The 22,302-nt window shown below is 33.1% G+C and overlaps 1 protein-coding gene across 50 annotated transcripts; it reads right to left on the reverse strand.

The window, feature by feature from the left end:
* Positions 1-1,499: 1,499 nt before the first annotated feature.
* On the reverse strand, positions 1,500-9,553 carry LOC147382809 (dolichol-phosphate mannosyltransferase subunit 1-like). Of its 50 annotated transcripts, none has more exons than XM_086429520.1 (11): positions 7,050-9,553; positions 5,825-5,924; positions 5,701-5,734; positions 5,541-5,617; positions 5,028-5,142; positions 3,235-3,442; positions 2,943-3,073; positions 2,711-2,801; positions 2,380-2,443; positions 2,092-2,268; positions 1,500-1,983 (listed from the first exon to the last, which is right to left on the reverse strand). In XM_086429520.1, the coding sequence occupies exons 1-5, from the start codon at positions 7,127-7,129 to the stop codon at positions 5,113-5,115; spliced, it is 321 nt and encodes a 106-aa protein (XP_086285646.1). In that variant the 5' UTR covers positions 7,130-9,553; the 3' UTR covers positions 1,500-1,983; positions 2,092-2,268; positions 2,380-2,443; positions 2,711-2,801; positions 2,943-3,073; positions 3,235-3,442; positions 5,028-5,112. The 50 variants fall into 50 exon arrangements, 46 of the variants coding, with proteins under 46 accessions (XP_086285646.1, XP_086285648.1, XP_086285632.1 ...); XM_086429522.1 differs by having other exon boundaries at positions 5,028-5,146; XM_086429506.1 differs by adding an exon at positions 6,261-6,366 and having other exon boundaries at positions 5,028-5,924; positions 8,631-8,690; positions 9,039-9,084; positions 9,192-9,543.
* Positions 9,554-22,302: the final 12,749 nt, after the last annotated feature.

Genomic DNA, 22,302 nt, shown 5'->3' on the forward strand with positions numbered 1-22,302 from the left:
ATCAATTATTAAAATTGTTGAGATTGATGATTTGATCCGCATGGGGAATTTCTTCCGATAGTTAGTCTCTAGATGATTGGCTCAACGCTAGCAATTGAGGAGGACTGGCAATGGTCTTGAAATATGAGGAAAAACATTTATAAGAACCAAGCTATTGTTTTGAACTCTAAGAATTCAAAGGCACTTCAAGGAATTTTCCACATGACCCACAAAGTTGTGAAAACTTTATAAATAAACCTAGAAGTCTATAGACACAGAGACTGATATTTTTTTGGTGATGAGTTTCTACTTTATAAGCATGACACAGGTAAATAAAAGGGCATTTGGCAAAGTTGCCAGGCCTGGTAGACCCATTAAACCAAGTGATATAGACACCATTGAGATGTTTTGGTGCACAATTAATACAATTCTGTAGTTTTTTGAGACTTGAAAGAATCCAAGTTTCCATATCTGAATAAGTAAAACAAAAAATGAACAAACATACACAATGTGCAAAAAGCCCAAATTTGACGGCCTTGGGCCGTCAAATTTCATAAAATTCGACAGGCCAAGAGGTCGAATTGGCATCGAATTTTTCATTGTCAAATTTTTTTTGTCAACGGACCAAAACTGTTAAATTAATGAAGGATGAGAGAAATTCGATAGCTCTAAGCCATCAAATCTGGGAATATCAAGAATTTCGCCAGTCCTAGACCATCAAAATTCAGTTTCTAAAATTCATGGGCCTTGGCCCGTCAAATTTTTATGTCAAATTTTCCAATTTTCACGTAGTGATAAGACTTCCATAAATGACACAATGTTCATTTTCTATGTTTTAGGAACCAATGTCGGATTGATTCAACATATTTAGAAATTCTAAACTTAATGAGTGTATCCTTTTTGAAATTCACATATGTATCTTGAATATGATTGATTCAACATATTTAGAAATTCTAAACTCCAATTAGATTTCAACAATAAAGAGATTAATTGATTTAATATGATCAAAGGCTTTTTAAATGAGACTGACTTGCATTAGAAGCTAGAAAGGCTAGAATCTTTGAAAAATGAAACATATCAACTCAAATTTGGACAATCTTGAGCAATCGGGAGTTAGAAGTTAACGAGCAAGCAACATGATTCAAGAAGCTATTTTATGTCTTACCTAATCTTATCAAACAAATTAGAAACAATTCATTTAACAGAAAATAAATAAATAGAAACATTCATTAAGTTTCACACAATCAAGGTAAGCACTATAACAAATATGGATAAACAGTTCCTAAGCAAATACGAAACGGTTGATAGAACATCTCTATCAAGGTGTCGCTAATGAATTTAAAATCCCTTAAGATATCGATTTAAAATCCGATGTCTATAAGATTGATGTCCTAAGTTTGAGACTTTAGATATTGGTTACAAACCGATATCTAAAGTGGTCATAAACCGATACGTAAACATTTAAAAAAAATTAATTTTTTTTGTTTTTTTTTCTATGCACCTATTACCTGCGATCAAAATAGACCAAAATAGAAAACATTGAAGTTCTCTATCACATTCCTTTATACACAAAAAGAGTTACAATGAATTATAATTTACAAAATTACCAAGTACTTCATCATCAAAATTACAAAATGTCGGCATAATATTATTACAAACAAACCGCAATTGTCCCTCATTTGGAGATCCACTACCAATAGGACTGCCATTCCCAGCATTCCTATGTACAAAATCATCTAGAAAATTTAATATTATGAAACCTAGAGTAAAATCCAAACTATGAACCACACACGTGTACCTATTCGATGAGATATCTTCAAGCATAACAGAGAACTCGAGTTTGTTTTGTGAGAGAGGACCAATAGTAAATAATTTTTTTTCTCCATCATATGCAAAGTCCTTTCTAGCAAGCTCAGTATCATATGTTTCATAAACTCTGTCGATCACTCTTCTCCCAATACTTTTCCCATTAATGGGTCAACCATCATCGTAAAACAAGAAAACCTGCTCCAATGAAGATGAAAGAACAAAACTATCATTAGGTGAGGGAATTATCAACTTTAGCATAAAAACAATCCAGAATAGAAGACATTGAGAAAGATAGATACATACACTATAGTGGAAAAAAATAGCCATCTCCATTAGTAGTATTAACTCTAAAATGATTGGTTAGCAATGAAATTGCTTGTCCCTTACGCCCATAATCAGATCTACTCATTGGGAAACATTTGGGCTTGGAAACCTTGATCACTAGCTTAGGGATGTCGGCCGGTTCAGCTAACAAGGGAACTACATTTGGTGGAAGGGAATTTGTTAAAATTTTGTAATTAACCATGAAAATTTACTTTCTTTTTTTTCTAGACATTATTATGGAAGGGAATTTGTTATAGAAAAGATAACCTCAATGATTTGATCCAACTCAATGTTCAAAACTTGATTGAACTAGGATTCACAGATGCCATCCCTAGACACACAACACATTATTAATTAACAAATAAGAAAGATAAATAGAATAGCTAGAGATAGAAAATTCTATTGATGACATTAAAGATCAAACAAGTGATAAGAAAATATTTTACTAAATACGAATCTCAAGAATAACTTTGACTTTATTGTCATTTCTTGTTCTCATCCTTTACAAGAGCACATTATTAACCTACTTTGAAATATTTCACAAATGCCAAAAAGAAAAGTTTAAAAAATAAATAAATAAATAAACAAATAAAAGTACCAGAAAATGATAACCTGGTCAGGCTTCCTTTTCCCTCAACTAGTATAGAAGTTCACCAACAGCTCCCTGAAGTTGAAAAAACTCGTGCACCCTTACATCAATCCATATAATAAAACTAAATTGTAGAGCATGATAAAAAATAATAATTTGAAGATGAAATCAACTGATTTTAAAAAGCTTTTGTTGTTAAAATTTGAGAAAAATAAGAGAAACTTATAAGAATTGTGCCTACCGAACTATGCCTTCATCCTCTGTATCAAAAACTTTCTTAAATAAAGAATCTATCATCTCAACCTTTGGTGATTGTGTCCTCACCGATGCTCTATAACGAGAAATCAGTGGCCAATTCCTTGAGCTGACGACCTAAGAATTTTTCCACAAATTGAAAATAGTACCAAAATGTGATAATAGTCAGGCAAATTCCATGTCTATGGAAATATAAACCGAACCATGAAAAAATACACATAATTTACGAGCAAACTCAATAACAATAAGTAGCAGATGAGCAAGCCAATGTTCATTACCGCAGCAATAGATGGAACGTCAGACTGGCCCGACGAGCTATGAGATACATCCATTCCAACAATAATGGTCGGAATCTTGGAAATCATAGGTACAGAAAAGGATTTTTCAATGGCCAACAAGGAATTCAGCGCATGGTTTGCGTACATCAAAGCGAGTAGAGAAGTTAACAATAGCCCAACGTTCAATCTTTGCTGGCTCCACCAGTTTCTATGCAAGTGCATGAATTCATTGTCAATACAATAGGAGAAAGTCAATCACTAGTCAAGAGTTGATGCTCCTACAATTTATTTCATGCCAGTTGCAGATCATTACAAAAAGGAGTTGCTTGCAGCATTGTTACAAAAAAAAAAACATATAGTTGTTTACAGCACATCATCAGCGATTGATAAGTAAAACCTTCACATGACTTCGACTAAGAAAGTGAGTTGAGGTAAAGGAGAATATGAAATATTCAAGGTACCTTGACTAAACATATAGACTGAGGTAAAGTAGTAAAGGATCTTTATGCTGCTCTTCTAAGGTGATTTCTAGCTACCCTACCTCGACCAATTTCCCATTGGGTTTAATCTTCTCACAATTCTTGGTTTTTTTTTTTTTTTTGTAATTTTATACACTAATCTATCTCTCTAGATTCTTTATTTACAAACAAGTTAACCAGTATATCCACTGCCCTATTAGTCTCCCTACATACATGGACAAAAGAAATGAGAAAAAAACATGTGACAATTCCCTTATGTGGATGATAATTCCTTTTATTGCCAAGGTACCTAAAATAGACCATTGATGCAATTTATCACCATTCTGGAATCTGAGGCCACTTCGATTTTGGAGCAGCCTTGCCTTAAGGTCATGAGCAGGTCTTCCTTGATTGGCTGGAACTCATGGTAACAGACTAAGGTCTCACACAAGCAGCAATAATAACAAGCAAATACCTATTCCTATCACTGATTATAGTGCCAAATCCCCCCTCCTCTAGCAGCTCCCATTTGCATGGGTTCCTCTATTAAGGAATGCAATGTTGTAATCAGAATCTTCCACTTAGAAGCCTTTGGTTCAAAAAATTTAGGCATATATCATTAACAATATACCCGAGTGTAAGTTCCACTTGGTTATGTCTTCTCATAAACCATTCTACATCGTTCACACCATAAGTGATATACGAATGTACAAAAGTTAGCTTTCTTTATGCCATTAATCAGAGACTGCTCCCCTTGAATCTCTTAACAGTCCCACCTATTCTTGAGAACAGGTATGTTAAAGAAATTGTTGTACCAAACATATAGATCATTATCTGTGTTTGCCAACATTGGTTTTGAATTAGTCGCCAAAGGACATACCATCTATATTCCAGGCATGGTTATTAAGTTATTGTAATTCCCAACTAGCTAAAAACTGATTTGGCTACTTTTTAATCTGGGAATTGTAGAAAACTAACCACCTATGGTACTAATACTTAGCTTTCTTATCTAAATCTGGAAAATTCAATGATATTAAACGTCATAGAATAGGGGAACAACTAGCCAAAGCTTAGATGAGATTTCTTAAGCTTTTGTATGTCATTTCTGGAAATATTATTGTACCTACCAGCATTGGTAATATCTGTGAGGTTTTGGTGGGACAATTATTAGGTGGTCATCAAGCTAATGTTCTTACAAGAGAACATTAAAACAGGCACAACAGAAATTGTAAGCCAGACGTTGAGGAAATTGAAGCCTATAAAATTAATGATTTTCTAAAATCAAACGAATCCTTAACAAAATAAATGTGGGGGGCCTTGGGCTGTTATGCTTGCCTGCATATCTGTAAGGTAAGAAACCTTTCTCCCATGGTGTTGTTCGTGGGAGAATAAGGGGATTTTAGACACAGCTTTACCATCTTCAGCTGATAGATTCTCCATATTCATGTACCTACCTAGCAGCAACAGCAAGCCAACAAGTAAAAGAACATGTCCAATAGGCAAGAGCCATAAACTAACATATTTTTCATACAGAAACCTCAATACTTGTAGCTTAGTTATGCCTAAGCATTAATACTTGTAGCTTTTTGGATAACTTTTTCTCTTCTCATCAGCTCCTTGGGTAGTTTATGATATTGGATAATTAATATAATACTTTTCAGATCCATCATTTAGGCAGATCGATCTCCCTTCACAAAATTTGAAGCATCGCTGCACTACATCCTTTATCATACTTGACAAGTGTACCAGCATCAAGGTATCATAGGCTATATCTACAACTGTATAGTTCATAGTATGCTACCAGAACAAAACCATGTAATGATCCTAAATCCTATCAAATACACTTACATGGTGGGATAGATTAGCATCCATGATAACAATAAAATTTCCGGATGCATGCTTCAGCTCATGAGAGTAAGCGGTGCCTAAAATAAATTTGGGATCGTATATTAGTCCCTAATTGTTTATGTTAAACAGAAAAAAAAAAAAAAAGAGAGGATAGATATACCTAAACCGAGCTTCTTTGGTCTAGCTCTTAATAGCTACATTATTGAGAGCAAAACCATGGGTGGTCATCACAAAACCTGAATAAACCAGCCCAAAAAAATTAAAGGCCCAAGTATAACACTTACTATGTGATCTTCTCCATACAGTTGCTGCAACTGTTTTACAACTTCTTGAGTACCATCAGGACTCCCATCATCCACAACAATAATTTCAAAATCAATATCCCTAAACCAAGCACAGGAAGGGGTGTCTACTTCAGTTTCGGGTAGTTTTATGGACAGCAAATATTGTTTACACTAGTAAAAAAAAAATTGCATCTGTTTTAAACATGCATGCAGAACAAAAGTATGAGCTAAGGGAGAGATGCATTGAGAAAGAGCTGCTTACCTGCCAACAACTCTACATGAATACATCTGACCCATCAGACCATATTCTATAATCATTGTAAATACTACTAAGGTACACCTAAGAGTGATGTACATGGGAATGTTTATCGCACATACAAAAAGATGTGAACGACCAAATGTCTCGGTGCATAAAAAAAAAGATGGATATACATACTCTGCAAACAAATGTGTCTCTAAGCTGTGAACAACCTCTTATGGTGTGGTGCCCCAAGCTCAGATTCTAAGGATCTTGTTTGTGATGCCCCCTTAATGTAGCTTACCTACCAAAACAAAGTGTGCATGATAAGAATCAAGTGATCCTCTGTCTATATGAGAATTAGCAGTAGTATCCAACCCAACTAAGCACATTAATGGTGGTAACGTGCCTCATAACATGATAGAACATAGAACAAGGACAAGTTGCCTTCAGTGTGAAACCTTGGGACCATATTAGTCGAGGAATGGCACAAACTCATTTTTAGATCGACACCATTCTTTCCAACCCTTCATCTATCTTCCTTCAACCTCTTCAAGGACTTGTAATTATGCCTTCTATATTTTAAGTGCAAATAATGAAAATTATGATGGCCCATTCTCCACTTCAACCTCCCTTTCTCCCACTAAGCAAAATAGTCTCTAAATTCCCTAAATTCCCTATATTAGGCAATGCCAACCAACATAAATTTGTAATTCCCAGCACTCCCTCCTCTATCTCGACTTTGAAAATTCCAAAATAAAGCTAAAATAACTGGAGGATGTGAGATTGGTAATCACAATAGCCTCAAAAGTTGTAGGTGATCAAAGTGAAAGACGAAATTAGTGATCTCAAACTTATATATTCCAAGAAAACAGCAGAATCAAGCCCAACATGATTAATGATCTCAAACTTATATATACGGAGAGCTTGAGGCATTCAATTGAGAGAGTTGAGATAAGTCTTGAAATTGAGATTGACGAATCTTACCACAAGATTACCATGAAATGAGCGTTTTGGGCATTTTTTGGAGTCGACAATTTACCATTTGAGGAAGTAAATTCTATCATTGAGAGATCCTAGTCTTATAAAAGTGAAAGCAAACAATAAAGTAAAGACACTCGGTATGTTTATGAAGACTGATACCTATGTCGTCTAGAGACGCCATTATAGAATTCAGAAAGAAAACATTAAAACTGAGATAAGGCACAAAGTTGAGTCCTACTTCTGATTCAAATGGAATGAAACACTGCTTGAGTTTGGAAATTAAATTTGGTATCCAACTAATTTTCTTGGATTGAATATTGGTCAAAGTCCAACTTACCCATTTTTCATATAGTGATAAAAAATAAAAACAAATAGTAATAAAACAAATAGATCGTCATTTTGATTTCAAAAATAATTAAGCCATTGAGAAGTTAATCAGTGATATTAAAAGTGTGACTTGGTTTAAAAGTTCTATAAAATAGGACAGACAAGTGCTAGTGTTTTCTGCCCTTCAAGAAATAAATTATCAATGAGAATTAGATTAAACAAAAATTACCTCATAATTGGAAAAGAAACTGGGGTATGGACCAGCCCAGATGGGAGGGTGCTCAGATGTCATTATTAGGCCATGGGGGAGTTCACCACCCACTGTAGTTATTACAATGACACGATAAGCAACCTTTTCCAATGTAACATCAACTAGCATGTGAAGGAAGAACTAAACCAAGTTAACATTCAATATACAAAAGTTATTTACTCAAAATCCACAACTTAAAAAATTGATTTTTTTTACACCTAAACTCAATATGCATTTATGACTCCTTTCAAGCATCTCAGGTGAAACTTCACCAGTAAAACATTGGGAGTATGATTGCAATCTAACTCAAAGTTAACATTCATTTGTTTTGTGATTAGATGTGATCTAACAAGTATGATTAGAAGCCAACTGCTCCATTAGTAAGGAGAATATCAACTTTATCAAATAACAATTTCAACATACATGATGATTTTTGGTGGACTGCTAGTCATTTATATTCTAAAAATAAAAAATAATGTGAGATGTTGGATGGTTTTGATCATATAAGCATGACGATCTAGCATAGAACTAGCTTTTGAATCATGCTTAAGCCTGTTCATAAGTAACCAAGAGCTGCTCTAAACTAAGGATGGTGATCAACATCAAGTACCACAAAGGAAGTATTGTGCCTAAATTATTTCTAGCATATATAACCCACATGGACACACACGCACAAACAAACACAAACACATTCTAAAAGGATAGGTGGCCTCAAAGCTTGGGGTGATATTTTGAACCAAGACCAGTATCTCCATGAGAAGTTGGTCCAACGACAAAAAGTAAAAAAAAACAAAAAACGAAAACGCATACCTAAGACAGCATCTATTGCATTTCGTGAAGAAGGCAGCAAACCCATTTACAATGCTTTGAATAGCATGGAAAACTTGCAGACAACAAGTACAGTTAATTTGAGACTCATAGAAAAATAACAAAGTGAGCTCTTAATGATCATTGATGAGATATTCTTTGGATTGAAGACATATTTTTAAGATCAACAGGTTCACTACCTCTTTGTTCAAAGATGAGTTTCTTTTTTGTTCTTCCAATCGTCTTCCTGATCTATGCCCCTAATTACACATCTCACTTCAAATTAATGACTTTCCAATCGAAATCTTGGGTAATTTTTTTAGTGGTTCTTATTTCTCTGTAAACAGGAGAAATTATCAAAAATCCATGAAAATAACTTTCAAATGGAATATCAAATCATTTAGAAAAATGGTTTTTAACAATTAAGAACACGAAATAGAATTGAAACAAAGAGATTTTAAGGAATCGAAACTAGAGACAAAGACAAAACTTATTGGGTTTATTGGTGCCATTGAAGATCGAATTGGTAGAAGAAAAGGCCTGCAATTGCACCAATATAAATATGTTTGCCTTAAAGAAAAGAACTAGAGTTGAAGAAATCTACAAACCTCTCTTCGTCTTCATCAAGCTCCAACGATAAAAGAAAACCCTGCACTTTAAAATCGAAGATGGGAGAAATCGGTTTAAAATCGAAGAATTGAAGATGAGAGATTAACTAACAGTTGAACATTTAGGGAAATTGAAGATTAGAGATGATTTACGATCCGAGAAAAGCTCAAAACATCTGCAATGAAGATCGAGCTTCGTTAGGGTTTGAGAAATTGAGAATATAGTTAGGGTTTTAGAAATCGGAACCGAGATGAAGATGAAGCTTCGTTACAGATTTGATTTGCTAGCTAATTTGCAATCGATTTATTAGAGAAATCCAACAGAAGTCGATTTACAAATGAATATGAGTGTGTTCCGTCTGTTCGTGCCTGTTGGAATGATTGACCTAACAGGTTTTTCTCAAGATTTACGCTCTGTTTAGATTGAGAGAAGGGAAGAAAAACTCATTAAGAGAGGGAAAGGAAGAGAAGAGAAGAATAGTTTCTCTTCACCCTATTTGGATGGAAAGAAAAGAGAAGAAAAAGAGTCAAATTTCTCTAAAAAGAAGAGAAACTATTCTTTTCAAATGACTATTATACCCTTCATAGTCTAAAGAACCAAATTCTACTTGTACAATGATACAAAATATAAATCATTAAACTCATCTGACCTTCTTTGTTCTAAGAAATGTCTTAAAAATCAGATCGGTTGGGTTAAATTGTTCGGATCCAAAAATATAATATTAAGTAGATATTTTTTATTTCTTTCTAAAATAATGTAACTTCAACTTCAAAAACACGATCCAATGCTATAGGATATAATTTACAAGATTTTAATAAACTTAAAATAATAATAAAAAATCATCGTTGGATTTGGATTTGGATTTGGATTTGAATTTAAGAATTTAGTGATCATCCATTTTCAAATCATGGATCAAACCTAAAATAAAGATATTTTTTATTTTTTATTTAAGTACAATCTAACTCAAGTTAAACATGAATTTTAGAGAGTCGTAGTATTATTTTTCCAATGTGACCATCAATTTTTTTTATTAATTAAAATATTTCTAAGTGTGATTAGTTTCCATTAGTTTATAAAATAATACCTTATGCGACGGTGTTAAGTTGTTCAATAAATAAGATGTCATAGTTTAAAATGAGTCGTTAGGGTGACACAAAGGGGAACACAGGAGTGACACAATGACATGATGACTTACACATAACCATAGATGTTTTTCCACGAGATACAAATAAAAAGCATCTACAGTTATGTACACACCATCACATCATTTGTGTCACCCGGGTCCCCATGTGTGTCACTCCATCATTAGTTACAATATTGTATCGATTGAATGTTTCCGTTAATGAAAAAACATATTGGATACAAACTGATACATTCTACTACAAACCTAATACATTCTTGAAACATGCAATGTTTCGAGGTCAATGTTTCATATCACTTTGAGATGATACCAATACGTACCAACAGATACATTCTCATATTTTAAACCATAATTGTAACAACCAACCATGGTATCAATTATGAAGATACTCCTCTTATTGTTCATGAGATCATTAAAATTCAATCTTCCTATATTAGAACGCCACGTGTCTAATCCTTCCATTGTCTGCTTCAATGACTAATTTTGCAAACCCCTTTATTATTTTCAAATTGATTACGTAACCCTTTGACTAGAGACCAATGATTTAGTCAAAATCATTTAAAATACCCTATTCGTCAGCCTAATTTTTTTTTTAATTGGTACAACACCAATTAATATAAATAAACCCAAAAAGCTGTTATGTTATTTAAATCTATAATAAAAATCTCATACATATTCTCCTTTAGTTCTTCGCTACACTACTTGAAACTCCTCATCAAACACCCCCATTGATGTTGTCAATAATTCACAAGGGACATGTCTTCTCTCTACACACACAATGACTAAATCATTTATTGGTTGTAACCAAAGCAACAACAACAATCTTAGAGTATAAATCAAAGCATTAAAGGTATTGATCTGTGGGTTATTGATTTGTACTTGCCAAACATATACATTCAAATGAAGAAAGAACATTACATGGTTTTCTGTCCAATTTAAAAGTTGGCTCTTAAATAATATGAGATTCACAATTCACATGGATAATATACACCAGGGTTGCCAAACACCTACTCGAAGAGCGGGCTCAATACTCTCAAGATTGGCAGCTTGAAGTTGCCCAAACCTATCATGAACAAGCAAAATCGAAACCGTTAGAACAATAATAATAAAACAAAAAAGTGAGAATTGAAACTAACAATCGCAGTAACAACCAAAATTTAAATAGCTAGTATTGAAGAAAGAAATTTCCCATACCTATGTAACTCTATGATAGTGGGGTAACCAAGGAATAGAAACCTAGATGATATCAACACATAATTTTAAATTTGATATACTAATCAATTCCCTACTACATAATCCTTCCTAAATTAGAAAATTCTTTATTGGAGCAAGCAAAGGATTTCAAACTAAGAAAACATGAGAGCCAAATCCTAGATCACCTCAACTGGTACAGAAAGACACAAATCTAAATAAAATGACTAAATTTCAAAACTTTCAAGAGCAAATGCAGCAAACCCAGACCATCAATTTGATTGAGTTTAATTACTTGGGTGTAAGTAATAACAGATGGCCTGCCAATATCAATTATTTTTGAAAATTTTAAAAAGATTGAGGAAAAATTTGGAATGTAAAATTTGTTCTCTTCTCTTCCCTCTTCATCTCTCCACTTTTGAAGATAACAAATTTTTAGGTTTTTTCCCTTCTCTTCCCTCCATTTTTCTTCTCTTCTCTCCCCATTTAACAATCCAAACCCGATAAAGGAAGAGAAAATTGCATATTTTCTCTTCCCTTCCCTTCCCTTCTCTTCTCTCAATCCAAACAGAGGGTTAATGTATGTGGGGATACGGTTTTCAACAGAGAAATGGTTTAAAACCATTTAGAATCACAAACAGATAAAATTCATCTCACACTACTGTTCTTAATATGTTGTTTTCTGATACTGAAGTACTTTGGCCTCGGTTCAGTAGCCTAACTGACAAGTTTCACCCTTCCAAAAAGTTCATCCTAAGATATTAGACTTTGACAGTTGAACCAAACATTTGATGCTTATGTAATTGCAACAGTTGGGTCATCAACTTAGGGTCCTTTTCAATCTTTGTGGGTCTTTCATTTGTTTATTTTAATTTCTTTATGTTGTCTAAATAATCCAAGTTAACAAAGTAGACATACATATGCTTCTAGGTTGAGTTGGAGTCCTATAAGAAAAAAAAATGATCTTATAAAGAAAGGAACAACATACCATACTTACATTTAGTTTTCATATATAATTCTCACTAATTGATGAACACCTATGATGATATTCAAGAATGATGGGCACCCCAAGTGTATTATGTCAATCGGCAGCACAAGTATTGCAAGGTATGTCAACAATACAAGGGGGTGATGGAACACAAAATTATTTGGTAAAGTGTAGAAAATAACAATAGATTGGTCTTTCTTCACTTTCATTTTGAAGAATTTTTTTAATTGGTTCCACTCCATATGTTTTTAAAGGTTCAAAGAGAGTGACACAAACAAGCGAGATAGTTTTGAGGAAGATAAATCACAAGAGTGCCAATCCAAGATGGAGAGTTGTGGAACAAAGTTCATGAAATGGAATCTATGGTTTTTTTATTGGATTTCAAAAAACAACGAGCTTCTGTGCTTAAATCGAATGATTATCCGATCTAATTAGTGAAGGGCAAAAAAATGATAATAATAATAGTCCATAAGAGTAAGTACCAAACTAATCGAAGATGCCAAGAAAAAAAACATGTTAATAAGAATGGTTAAGCCGTATTGGTGCGGTTGGGGACATCAAACACATTAGATCCTAAACACGTATTGTAAGAGAATAATCAAACGGTTTTGCCCATTTAAGTCATTTTTTTAGTCTTCCAAAGTAGACTAAGATCCAAGGGTATTTCTTTATTTTGAAAAAAAAAAAAGGTATCTCAAATATTTGCCATAATCATGATCACCCTATCTTGGGGCATCCACGGCAACTTGATTGGCTTGGGTGTTTGTAGGTACTCCAGTTGTCCATCATCTCAAAACTGATAAAGTTCATAAAGCAGGATATATCTAATTATTATTTTTTTCTAAATCTAATTAAAAAATACTTAATAGCATTTAATAATCAAATCAAATAATGGTAATTATTATTTTTTCTAAATCTAATTAAAAAAATACTTAATAGCATTTGATTATCAAATAAAATAATGGTAATTTTTTTTTCTAAATCTAATTAAAAAAATACTTAATAGCATTTAATAATCAAATAACAATATGGTAATTATTTAATTAAGTTGAAAAGCAAGGATTTTTTTTATAGAGTTGCTATTGCCACACCAAATTTTACCAATGCCCCACCAATTCCTATGAAACTCACCAAAGAATTGCATAGAGTTGGTGTGGCATTATTAAATTTGGCATGACAATAGTAACTCTAGTTTTATAATGCAATAAAGTAGAGCAGCTGACTGTTGACACTCCAAAGACAACAAAAGTCATCATCTTTTATCATGGGGAAAATGTTGAAATTGAAATTGACATTGTTTCACACATTGATGGCATGCATGTATGTATGGAACCATAGATGCATTTCATCGAGATATGATTTAATAGCATCTATGGTTTTGTGTGCAGTAATGTGTGAAACCATGTCAATTTTGATGTCACTGCAGCATGACTCTTTATCAGAGTCAATAGTAGAGTAATGGGACAAGCCTCCTTGCTTGACGAGTAATACGGATATGGGTGTGCCCTTGGAGTGCAATAAATACACTTCAGAAATTGAATTTTATACCAAAAATGCCCTAAAAAATATCTTTTTTTATTTTATTTGATCAAAATACTCGTAAATGCTTATTCCCAAAGTGTATTTATTGCACTTTAACTAGACCCTACATATATTGCTTTTTTTTTTCTTCCTTGAATAAGAAAGTTTTTCATTCCCCTTACAATTCTTTCATTCTCAAGACCATAGGTTGATTCTTAGGTTTTTCTCAATTACAACAGCAAATATGGTAATTAGAATTGTATCTTAGCCTTATGAGTTATGCTTAATTATGTTTTGATGTTGCATGCCCAACATGTTTAGTCATTAATTTTGTTATCATATTTATACACCTTTCCAAAGTTTTCAAACTGATGACATACCCCTTGAGCTAAGGCTTTTTTTGGAGAAACTATTTTAAAATGAAATAAATACCCTCATCTTTCAAGCTCTAACAAAAACACTATGAATTTTCTCTCCAAAATCTGTCGTCTTCAACCCTAGAGTAGAATTTTTTAACCTCGTCTAGAAAGAAACAAGGGTTTTCTACAAGGGTGGAAAAGATAAAATATAATTTACCATGGAAGCTAAAGAGCTTGAAGATTATCGAGTTTTCGGGAAAAATAAATAAAAATTAAGAGGTTGTGGTAGAGGTTTAACGAGGGCATCCAACTCATCTTTTGTTAGTAATCCAAACTACATTAAGCTCAAGTAGGTGCATCAATTTGAAAACACAAGGGATATTTTAAATATTTCCCAAAATCGTGAGGGATATGTCAGATCATGGGGACTCCTTTGCAACTTGATTGTTTTCAATATTTTGTTCAAAGGATTAATGGTAACATGTATAATTAAAAAGCAAATATTACTTAATTGTAGGGACTTTTTCCTAAATGCATCCCGAATTTTTGCGCGGTAGCTTAACAACGTACCCAGATAGTAAGGTCTCTTTTTCTTAATTCCCCCTCACCCTAATCAAACGTCAAACTCAAACCATCAACAATTCAATCTGATTTTTAGATTTATGCTCCAACTTGAGGGGGAATGTTAATCAGTAGCTGTATTAACACATCACAATTGATCCTTCCAGACATCGAAAGCTACACCAACTTTCATCAATTTCGTTTGAGCAATCAAGGTTTTCCATGGAGAATTCCAACAGATATTAGGAATTTGAAGAATTTGAATTCATCTATGTGAGCAACTATAAGTTCCTTGGACAGATCCTCAAAAATCTCTAGATACGAAAATTTTAAGTTTCTTGATTACCATTCAATGGGCTAATGGGTTCTATACCTAAAACACTAAAAAAAACTGCACAAACTTATTTCCATTTTTTGGACTTCTAGAGAATGATCTGACACCTAAGCATATCATGTCAATGGGCGGCACAAGTGTTGCAAGGTAGTTAAAGAGGATAAAAGGTATATGAGTATTTACGAAAACGTGATCAACTTTAGACGAATTTACAATTCCGGTTCACTGTTCATTTTAATTACCAAAACATGAACAATAATGAATTCAAAGGTTTTAAAGTGATTATTTCACAGGTTTAACGTGACAATTTCTCAGGCTTAGAGGGACTATCTCACTGATTTCACTATTTTTAGAGATAGTCACTTAAAACCGACAAAGTAGTCACTTTAAAACCCCAGAATTTGTTATTGTTCACATTTTTGTTGATTAAAATGAACAGTAAGCCTGTATCGTAAATTTGTCAAATTCAACTCATGAAATGGTAATTCACCAAAAGGTATAAAAATTCATCATCATCTTTCAAGGTCTCTAGTTTGGGTTTAGTTTTACCTGCGCCGTATAGGTCTCTTCATGTGCTGTAGGTAAATTTTGGAATTGGGGATTGGGTTTTTTATCGAAGGTTTCTGACAACCCTCTGATTGTACTGGTTTGGTCAGATTTCGTTTTCGTGAAAATAAATTTATTCGATGGAATCTGAAAGTTGGAAAATTTTATAGAAACATGATTGACAAGCGAGGAAAAATACTAAATGATTATACTAACTATGAATTTTAAAAAAGATGCTAACTTTGCCTAATTAAACATATAAGTAATAGGATTTTAATTCAAAAAATATACCCATAAAACTTCTATAACTATTAGGAAGGTTTAAAGGATCCTTACTTGAGACCTAGTCGAGAGCAACCTCAAAAAACGCAGAAATCTTGAGCTTTCCTCTTCGAAGAGGTCAAAAGCCCTAACTTTATGTATTCCTTCGAAGCAAACGACGAGATGGACAAGTACTTCTCCTATGATGAATTCTGTCGGGGGTCTCTAGGTGTTCAAAAATTTGAGCGATAGTTTATTGGTGGCTAGGGTTTTTCTAAGGTTTTTTTAGAAGATAGAACGTGTTAATAGTGGAGAAATTCTATGAATTTCTGTGGGTTTTAATATTTATAATGTTAAAAAGCTGTAACGGCCATTATCGAATTTATGTTTAAGAGTCTAATTATCCCATGCTCCGATTTTCGCAAACTTGCAGTCTATTTTTTCGTTGCGGGTCCAATGGTGTAAGTGTTTTTGTCAAATTCCAATTCAAGAAATTTTTTCTTATAGATTGACCTACAAATTTTCTCGAGACATGTGTTAAAAATTTAGGGTATTACAAGATACATAATAAAAAGAAAGAAAGAAGAGAAGAACCTAAGCTAAGCTCAAATCGAAGTTGTCCTTTAAAATGGTCTCTATTTAGTTAAAACTTATTCAAGTTTCTTAAAGATAGAGTCTATGGTTGGTTGTGGTAGAAAACAACAACAGATTGGTAATTTTTTTTGTAGAATTTTTTATTGGTTCTATTGAATATCTTCCTAAAGGTTGAAAGAGATTGACACTTTTGAAGAAGATGAAGTACAAAAGGGCTAAATCCAAGATGAAAAGTTGTGGAACAATGGTCAGCTGGTTTCAATGGTTCAAAATTATGAGCTCAAAACCTTCCATATTGAGCAAACAAAGCAAAATAACATTTCTATACACATGAAAAAGCGTTAAGGTGGGAAATATTTATCATCTTCAAATCAAATATGTATAAGAATACCTCAAAACCATTGCTCAATTTTTTTTCTTCAGGAAATCTAATAATTACTTGAATTGTTGGTCTTGATGGTGAGAATATATAAAGATATTCGAGAAAAAATAATAATAAATCAGATTTAGTTGGTCAATGTTTTTCAAATGATTTTTTTTTTTGGTAAGCAAGTGACAACTTTTTAATCCAGGTTGTGGAACCAATGCTCATTTTCCCCCTTGCTTCGGTGTAGAGCTCATGGCAGCCCAACAAATGACCCAAGCTAAAATGCACTCTGATGGCCCAACAGACCTCCAAGAAAATCCAAGGTACATACTACCCCATGTTTAAAAAAAAAAAATGTTGTTTAAGCAGATTGTAAATTTCACATTTGAATTTATAGTCAGAGGTCAGTTAAGTAAAGATAGTAAGGTAGATCACTGGGCATCTCAAAAGTTGGCCAAACCCAATTTGGGTCTAGTTACCTACGCCGCATAGATCTCTTCATGTGCCGTAGGTTAATTTTGGAATTGGGGATTTGGAAACACTTATCCCTTACAGAATTTGGGACTGTTGGGTTCAATACCATTGCAGCTTATTCTTTTGTACACGATCTGCCTACTCATGAAATTCCTTTTTTTTTTTTTTTAATTTTTTTTATAATATGTAAGTTTTACTAAATTAATTCTTGAAAATTTTCTTGAGTGGTCCTACACAATCACTGTTGTAGTAAAATTGGGTTCTTGAAAGTTACCAATGGATCAGTTTGGATTGTTTTGATACACCAAATTGGTACTGATTTGATAAGATCTGAACCGTCATCGGTCGTTCTTCAGTAGAGAAATGAAGAAGACGAAGTTGAGAGAGGAGGTAAATGAGGGATGTGAAACTAAATAGACTATTTTTAAAGGAGGGCAGAATAAAAAACATATAAATTTATAACTTAAACGAAAAACAGATTCCAATCTCATCCTATATATATATATATATATATATATATATATATAGGGTGGGGTTCCGTAGACACATAAAGCTACTCATAAAGCTACAATGTTTTTGTCTTATATGATTAAAGAGGTTCAGAATGGGCTGATTTTTTGTGAGGATGATTTCTATGGTGAGGGGATCATCCTTGCAAAAAATTATCCCATTCCAAAACTTCTAACCCCATCAAAAATGATTTACAATAATTGGACGGTCTAAAAATTTTCAACTTGTAAACATGGGGTTAGGAGTTTCATAATGGGCTGATTTTTTGCAAGGATGATCTCCTCACCATAGAGATCATCTTCACAAAAAAATCAGCCCATGCCAAACATTTTTGCCCATATAAGACAAAACACGTTGTAGCTTTATGAGTAGTTTTATGTGTATACGGATCCTAATCCTATATATAGAGGGGGCGTTCAGTACCAAACATTTTGCCCAACCATTTTTGTCCTACATGGGTTAGAAGTTTTGGAATGGACTGATTTTTGGTGAGGACGATCTCCTCACCGTAGAGATCATCCTCACCAAAAATCAGCCCATTCCAAAACTTCTAGCCCCATGCTTACAAGTTGAAAAATAGTGGACCGTCCAATTTTTGTAAACCATTTTTTATGGGGTTAGAAGTTTTGGAATTGGCTGATTTTTGGTGAGGATGATTTCTTTACCGTAGAGATCATCCTCACCAAAAATCAACCCATTCCAAAACTTCTAACCCATGTAGGACAAAAATTGTTGGGCAAAATGTTTGGTGCCGAACATTTCCCATATATATATACACATAGTCCAATGGCTAAATAATGGTCGAAAAAATAAAAAAATAATTTAAATTAAAAAATAGAAAATTAGGCCCGTAAATGATTGAAAGTTTGAATTTTAAAATAAAAAAATTTCGACCTTTAAAAGGCTGAAATTTTAAATATTTTAATAAAAAATAAATTCGACCCTTTAAGGGCCGAAATTTTAATTTTTTTAAAATAATTTTTATTTTTATTTTTCTAATTTAAAACAAATTTTCTTGGGGTCGGGCAGCCCAACAAATGATGGAAGCTAAAACGCAATCTGATGGGCCAACAAGCGTTGCATCGCCCCCAAGAAAATCCAAGGTACATATTACCCCATGTTTGTTTGAAAAAAAAAATGTTGTTTAAGCAAATTGTAAAAAATGTTGTTTACTCGCTAGGTAAATTTCACATTTGAATCTATAGTCGGAGGTCAGTTTAGAAAGGATAGTAAGGTAGCTTTTAGGCTCTCGTTCATTAGAGAAACTTTCCTTATCTTTTTCATCTTTTATCTCTAATTTACTTGCTAGCATTTCACATCTAAGTAATTCATTATTATGGGCTTCCATAAATTATGGACATGATAGTTTAAGATAAGCTAGATAAACAAACTAATTAACACTTTTTATTTTTTTACTTTTTCATATTCTAATTTTTATGTGTGTCTTGTTTTAGGTGATTATTTGCTAAGGTGATCACAAACATTTCATCGTTGAAAGTAGTAACTCTAGTTCTTTGAGTAATGAGTCTTGATCTTAAATTATATCTCCTTCAACCTTTTAATTAAAGAACAATATGGGATTTATGGGACGTAGAACGATGGAATTTTGGATAGAAAATCCAAAAATGGAGGGAAGGAGGCATGTGATCAATTTAAAAATGTACACATTGGTGTTTTCAATATTGACTAAAACATGGAAGGCCATGTCATCAATATGAAGATATATGGGTGTCTATAATATTGACAAAAAACATGGAGTTTGCAGACGGGGGAGGAAGGAAGTCATTCCCTAATGATATCGCCAAATGTCATTACTTATACCATTTTGAAATGTCATTATCTAATGCTATCGACTAATGCCACTGAAGTGAGGAATCATGTGAAGCCGAAACTCTTTGAGGGGTATGCCACTACTTAATCTTATTTCCTAATGCCATTTCCTATCAATGCCTATTCTTATTCCTGATCCTAATGCCATTGAAGTGGGGAACCATATGAGAGGGTCGCTTTCACTTGCAATAAATTTAAATGAGGACTAAGAAGATTGTATAGTTTTTGCATGTCCTCTGTAAGTTATACTACTATCAACATGGCCTTCTACATGTTATAAATTCATTAAAAAAGAGCATCTATTGACATAAAAAATTTTACTTAAAACACATCAATTATCATCTAGACAATCATTTAATTAGAAAATGAATGATGTGCTATAAGTAAAAGTTGGTGTGCCAAATCTCTCATTGGGATATTTTTTTTTCCAATGAATTCGTTACTTTTATAATCTTTAGTATTTTTTTAACGAATTCGTTATTATAAAAGTGACGAATTCAATGGAAAAACATGTTTTGGGAATTAAAATAAACAGTGTACCCAGCTCGTAATTTCGTGAGATTCACCCATTTTAGGATGTTAAAAAGAGAACTTCTATTAATGCACCAATTTTTACTTAAAACAACCCAATCTATATGCAAAAAACAAGGGTTTAATTTCAAAAGGATTGGTGTGCTGTAGATAAAATTTGGTGCGCCAATTAAATCTTTGTTAAAAACAGTTGAGTTGACCAACATTGGCCCTCCAAAAAATAGTTAAGAGTTAGGGTTTGAGCAAGAAGCCGTTACGTTAACCAAAGGGAGGGGGTTTTTGAGCAGAAAATTAGGGTTTCTGTAATGTAGCTGAGAGCGAGTTTAAGCTTAAAGAGATGGAATTTTCGCCGATTTTCCTCTGCAACACAGAGTCTTCATCTAAGTTCTATTTCTGACAAAGGAAATGGGGTCGTATCTGTAGTCGCGTATCCTTCTCCAAGACTGGTAATATTCTTGGAAGATTTTCTATCCTTCATTCTTACAGATATATTTCTGTCTGAAAATATTTAAAATAAATAAAGGGAGTGAAATTTACACCCATTTTTTTTTGTTTTTGTTTTATTTAGGCTGTATTACCAAAACATGCCCTGAAAATTGAAAATTTCCAAAATAGTAGACTATTATATTTTAATTCCGAAAATGGTAAATTACCATTTTTGTAATTAAAACATTTTTGTTATAGTGGGAAAAAATTCATTGTTTTATATTGAGGAACTTTTGTAACCTGTTTTACTGAAATTAAAATGGGAAAGGTTTTACTCTTTTATAGAATAAGAAAAAAAAATCCCCTTTAACCAAATTATTTTAATTTCGAAAATGGTAATTTACTATTTTTGGAATTAAAATGAGTAGTCTACTTTTTCTGTGAATTTTTCAATTTGTATCTACTTAATTTTTTGGGAATTTCCCCTTCTATTTATTTATATAATTTTATTTCGGATAAATAAAGAAAATATTATATATCAAGAGAGGAGGAAGCCGAGGGGGCCTCCAAGAACAAAGCATGCACCAATAAACAGAAAGGGAAATGAAAAGCAAGGAAAAAAACACAAAAAAAAAAAATCTACTACCCATACAAACCAACTCGCACCTAAAGAGAACCTCAAAAAAGACACCTTTGAGATGTTCATATTATTTACGCCACCAAAACATAAACCTGTGTCCGACAAAATGACTTCTTGAATTGATCGTTCCTTCCCTTCATAGAGCTTGCTGCTCCTCTCCGTATGGCCCCAACTAACTACAACAAAAATGGTCATGAATCAAAGAATCCTCATTATGGAGCTAAAAGCATTGGTCCTTCAAGAAGAAAATGATAAAATTTGGGATCTACAAAATTACCAAGACATATGAAAGAGTATTTATTTTGATAAATAAAGCTTAACACATAAATTGAAGGTCTTATATGTTGCACTTGATTTCCTCCATGATGACATTAATACCATAAGTAACCTTGATTTGGCGCTGAAAGTTACATATCTTTTAAGTTGTCATCCCTCAATTCGTCCATATCTTGCAGCCAAGAGAATTCATCAAAATAATAATTCTGTGTCGGACATTCCATGACAACCCGGGGTTGCAATCAATGGGTGTTTCAACACCAAATGGATGCTAATTGTGTTTGATGATTCATCATTTGGAGTGATGTACATACATTTGTTTCTGTTTTACCCGTCTACTTAATTTATTTGAATGCACTTTCTATGCAAAACTTTCTACCAATAACACTGGTTCTTCTAAAAGGGTGGTGCACCCATGCGGGACACGTGTGTGAGCTGCAACTTTCAAGTTCTTAAAGCATTGATCGCTCAGGTCATCCATAGCTTGCACAATATTGAAGTTAATCATCAATTTTGTGTAGACCATTGGATAAGAACCCAGGTCTTTGATGATTCATCTTTACAGTTAGTTGTGGTATACATGTTCTTTTCTACTTTGCCAATATACTTAATCTATCAATTCCTGTTATGTGAAACCTTGCATTAATAGCTCTATTGCATTGTCCCTTCCTAAAGGTTGACGTGCTTTTTTTAGACATACGTTAGATTCAGAC

Source organism: Akebia trifoliata, chromosome 16, assembly GCF_017979445.1.
Source record: "Akebia trifoliata isolate Shusen 1 chromosome 16, ASM1797944v1, whole genome shotgun sequence".
In the NCBI taxonomy this organism is placed as follows: domain Eukaryota; kingdom Viridiplantae; phylum Streptophyta; class Magnoliopsida; order Ranunculales; family Lardizabalaceae; genus Akebia; species Akebia trifoliata.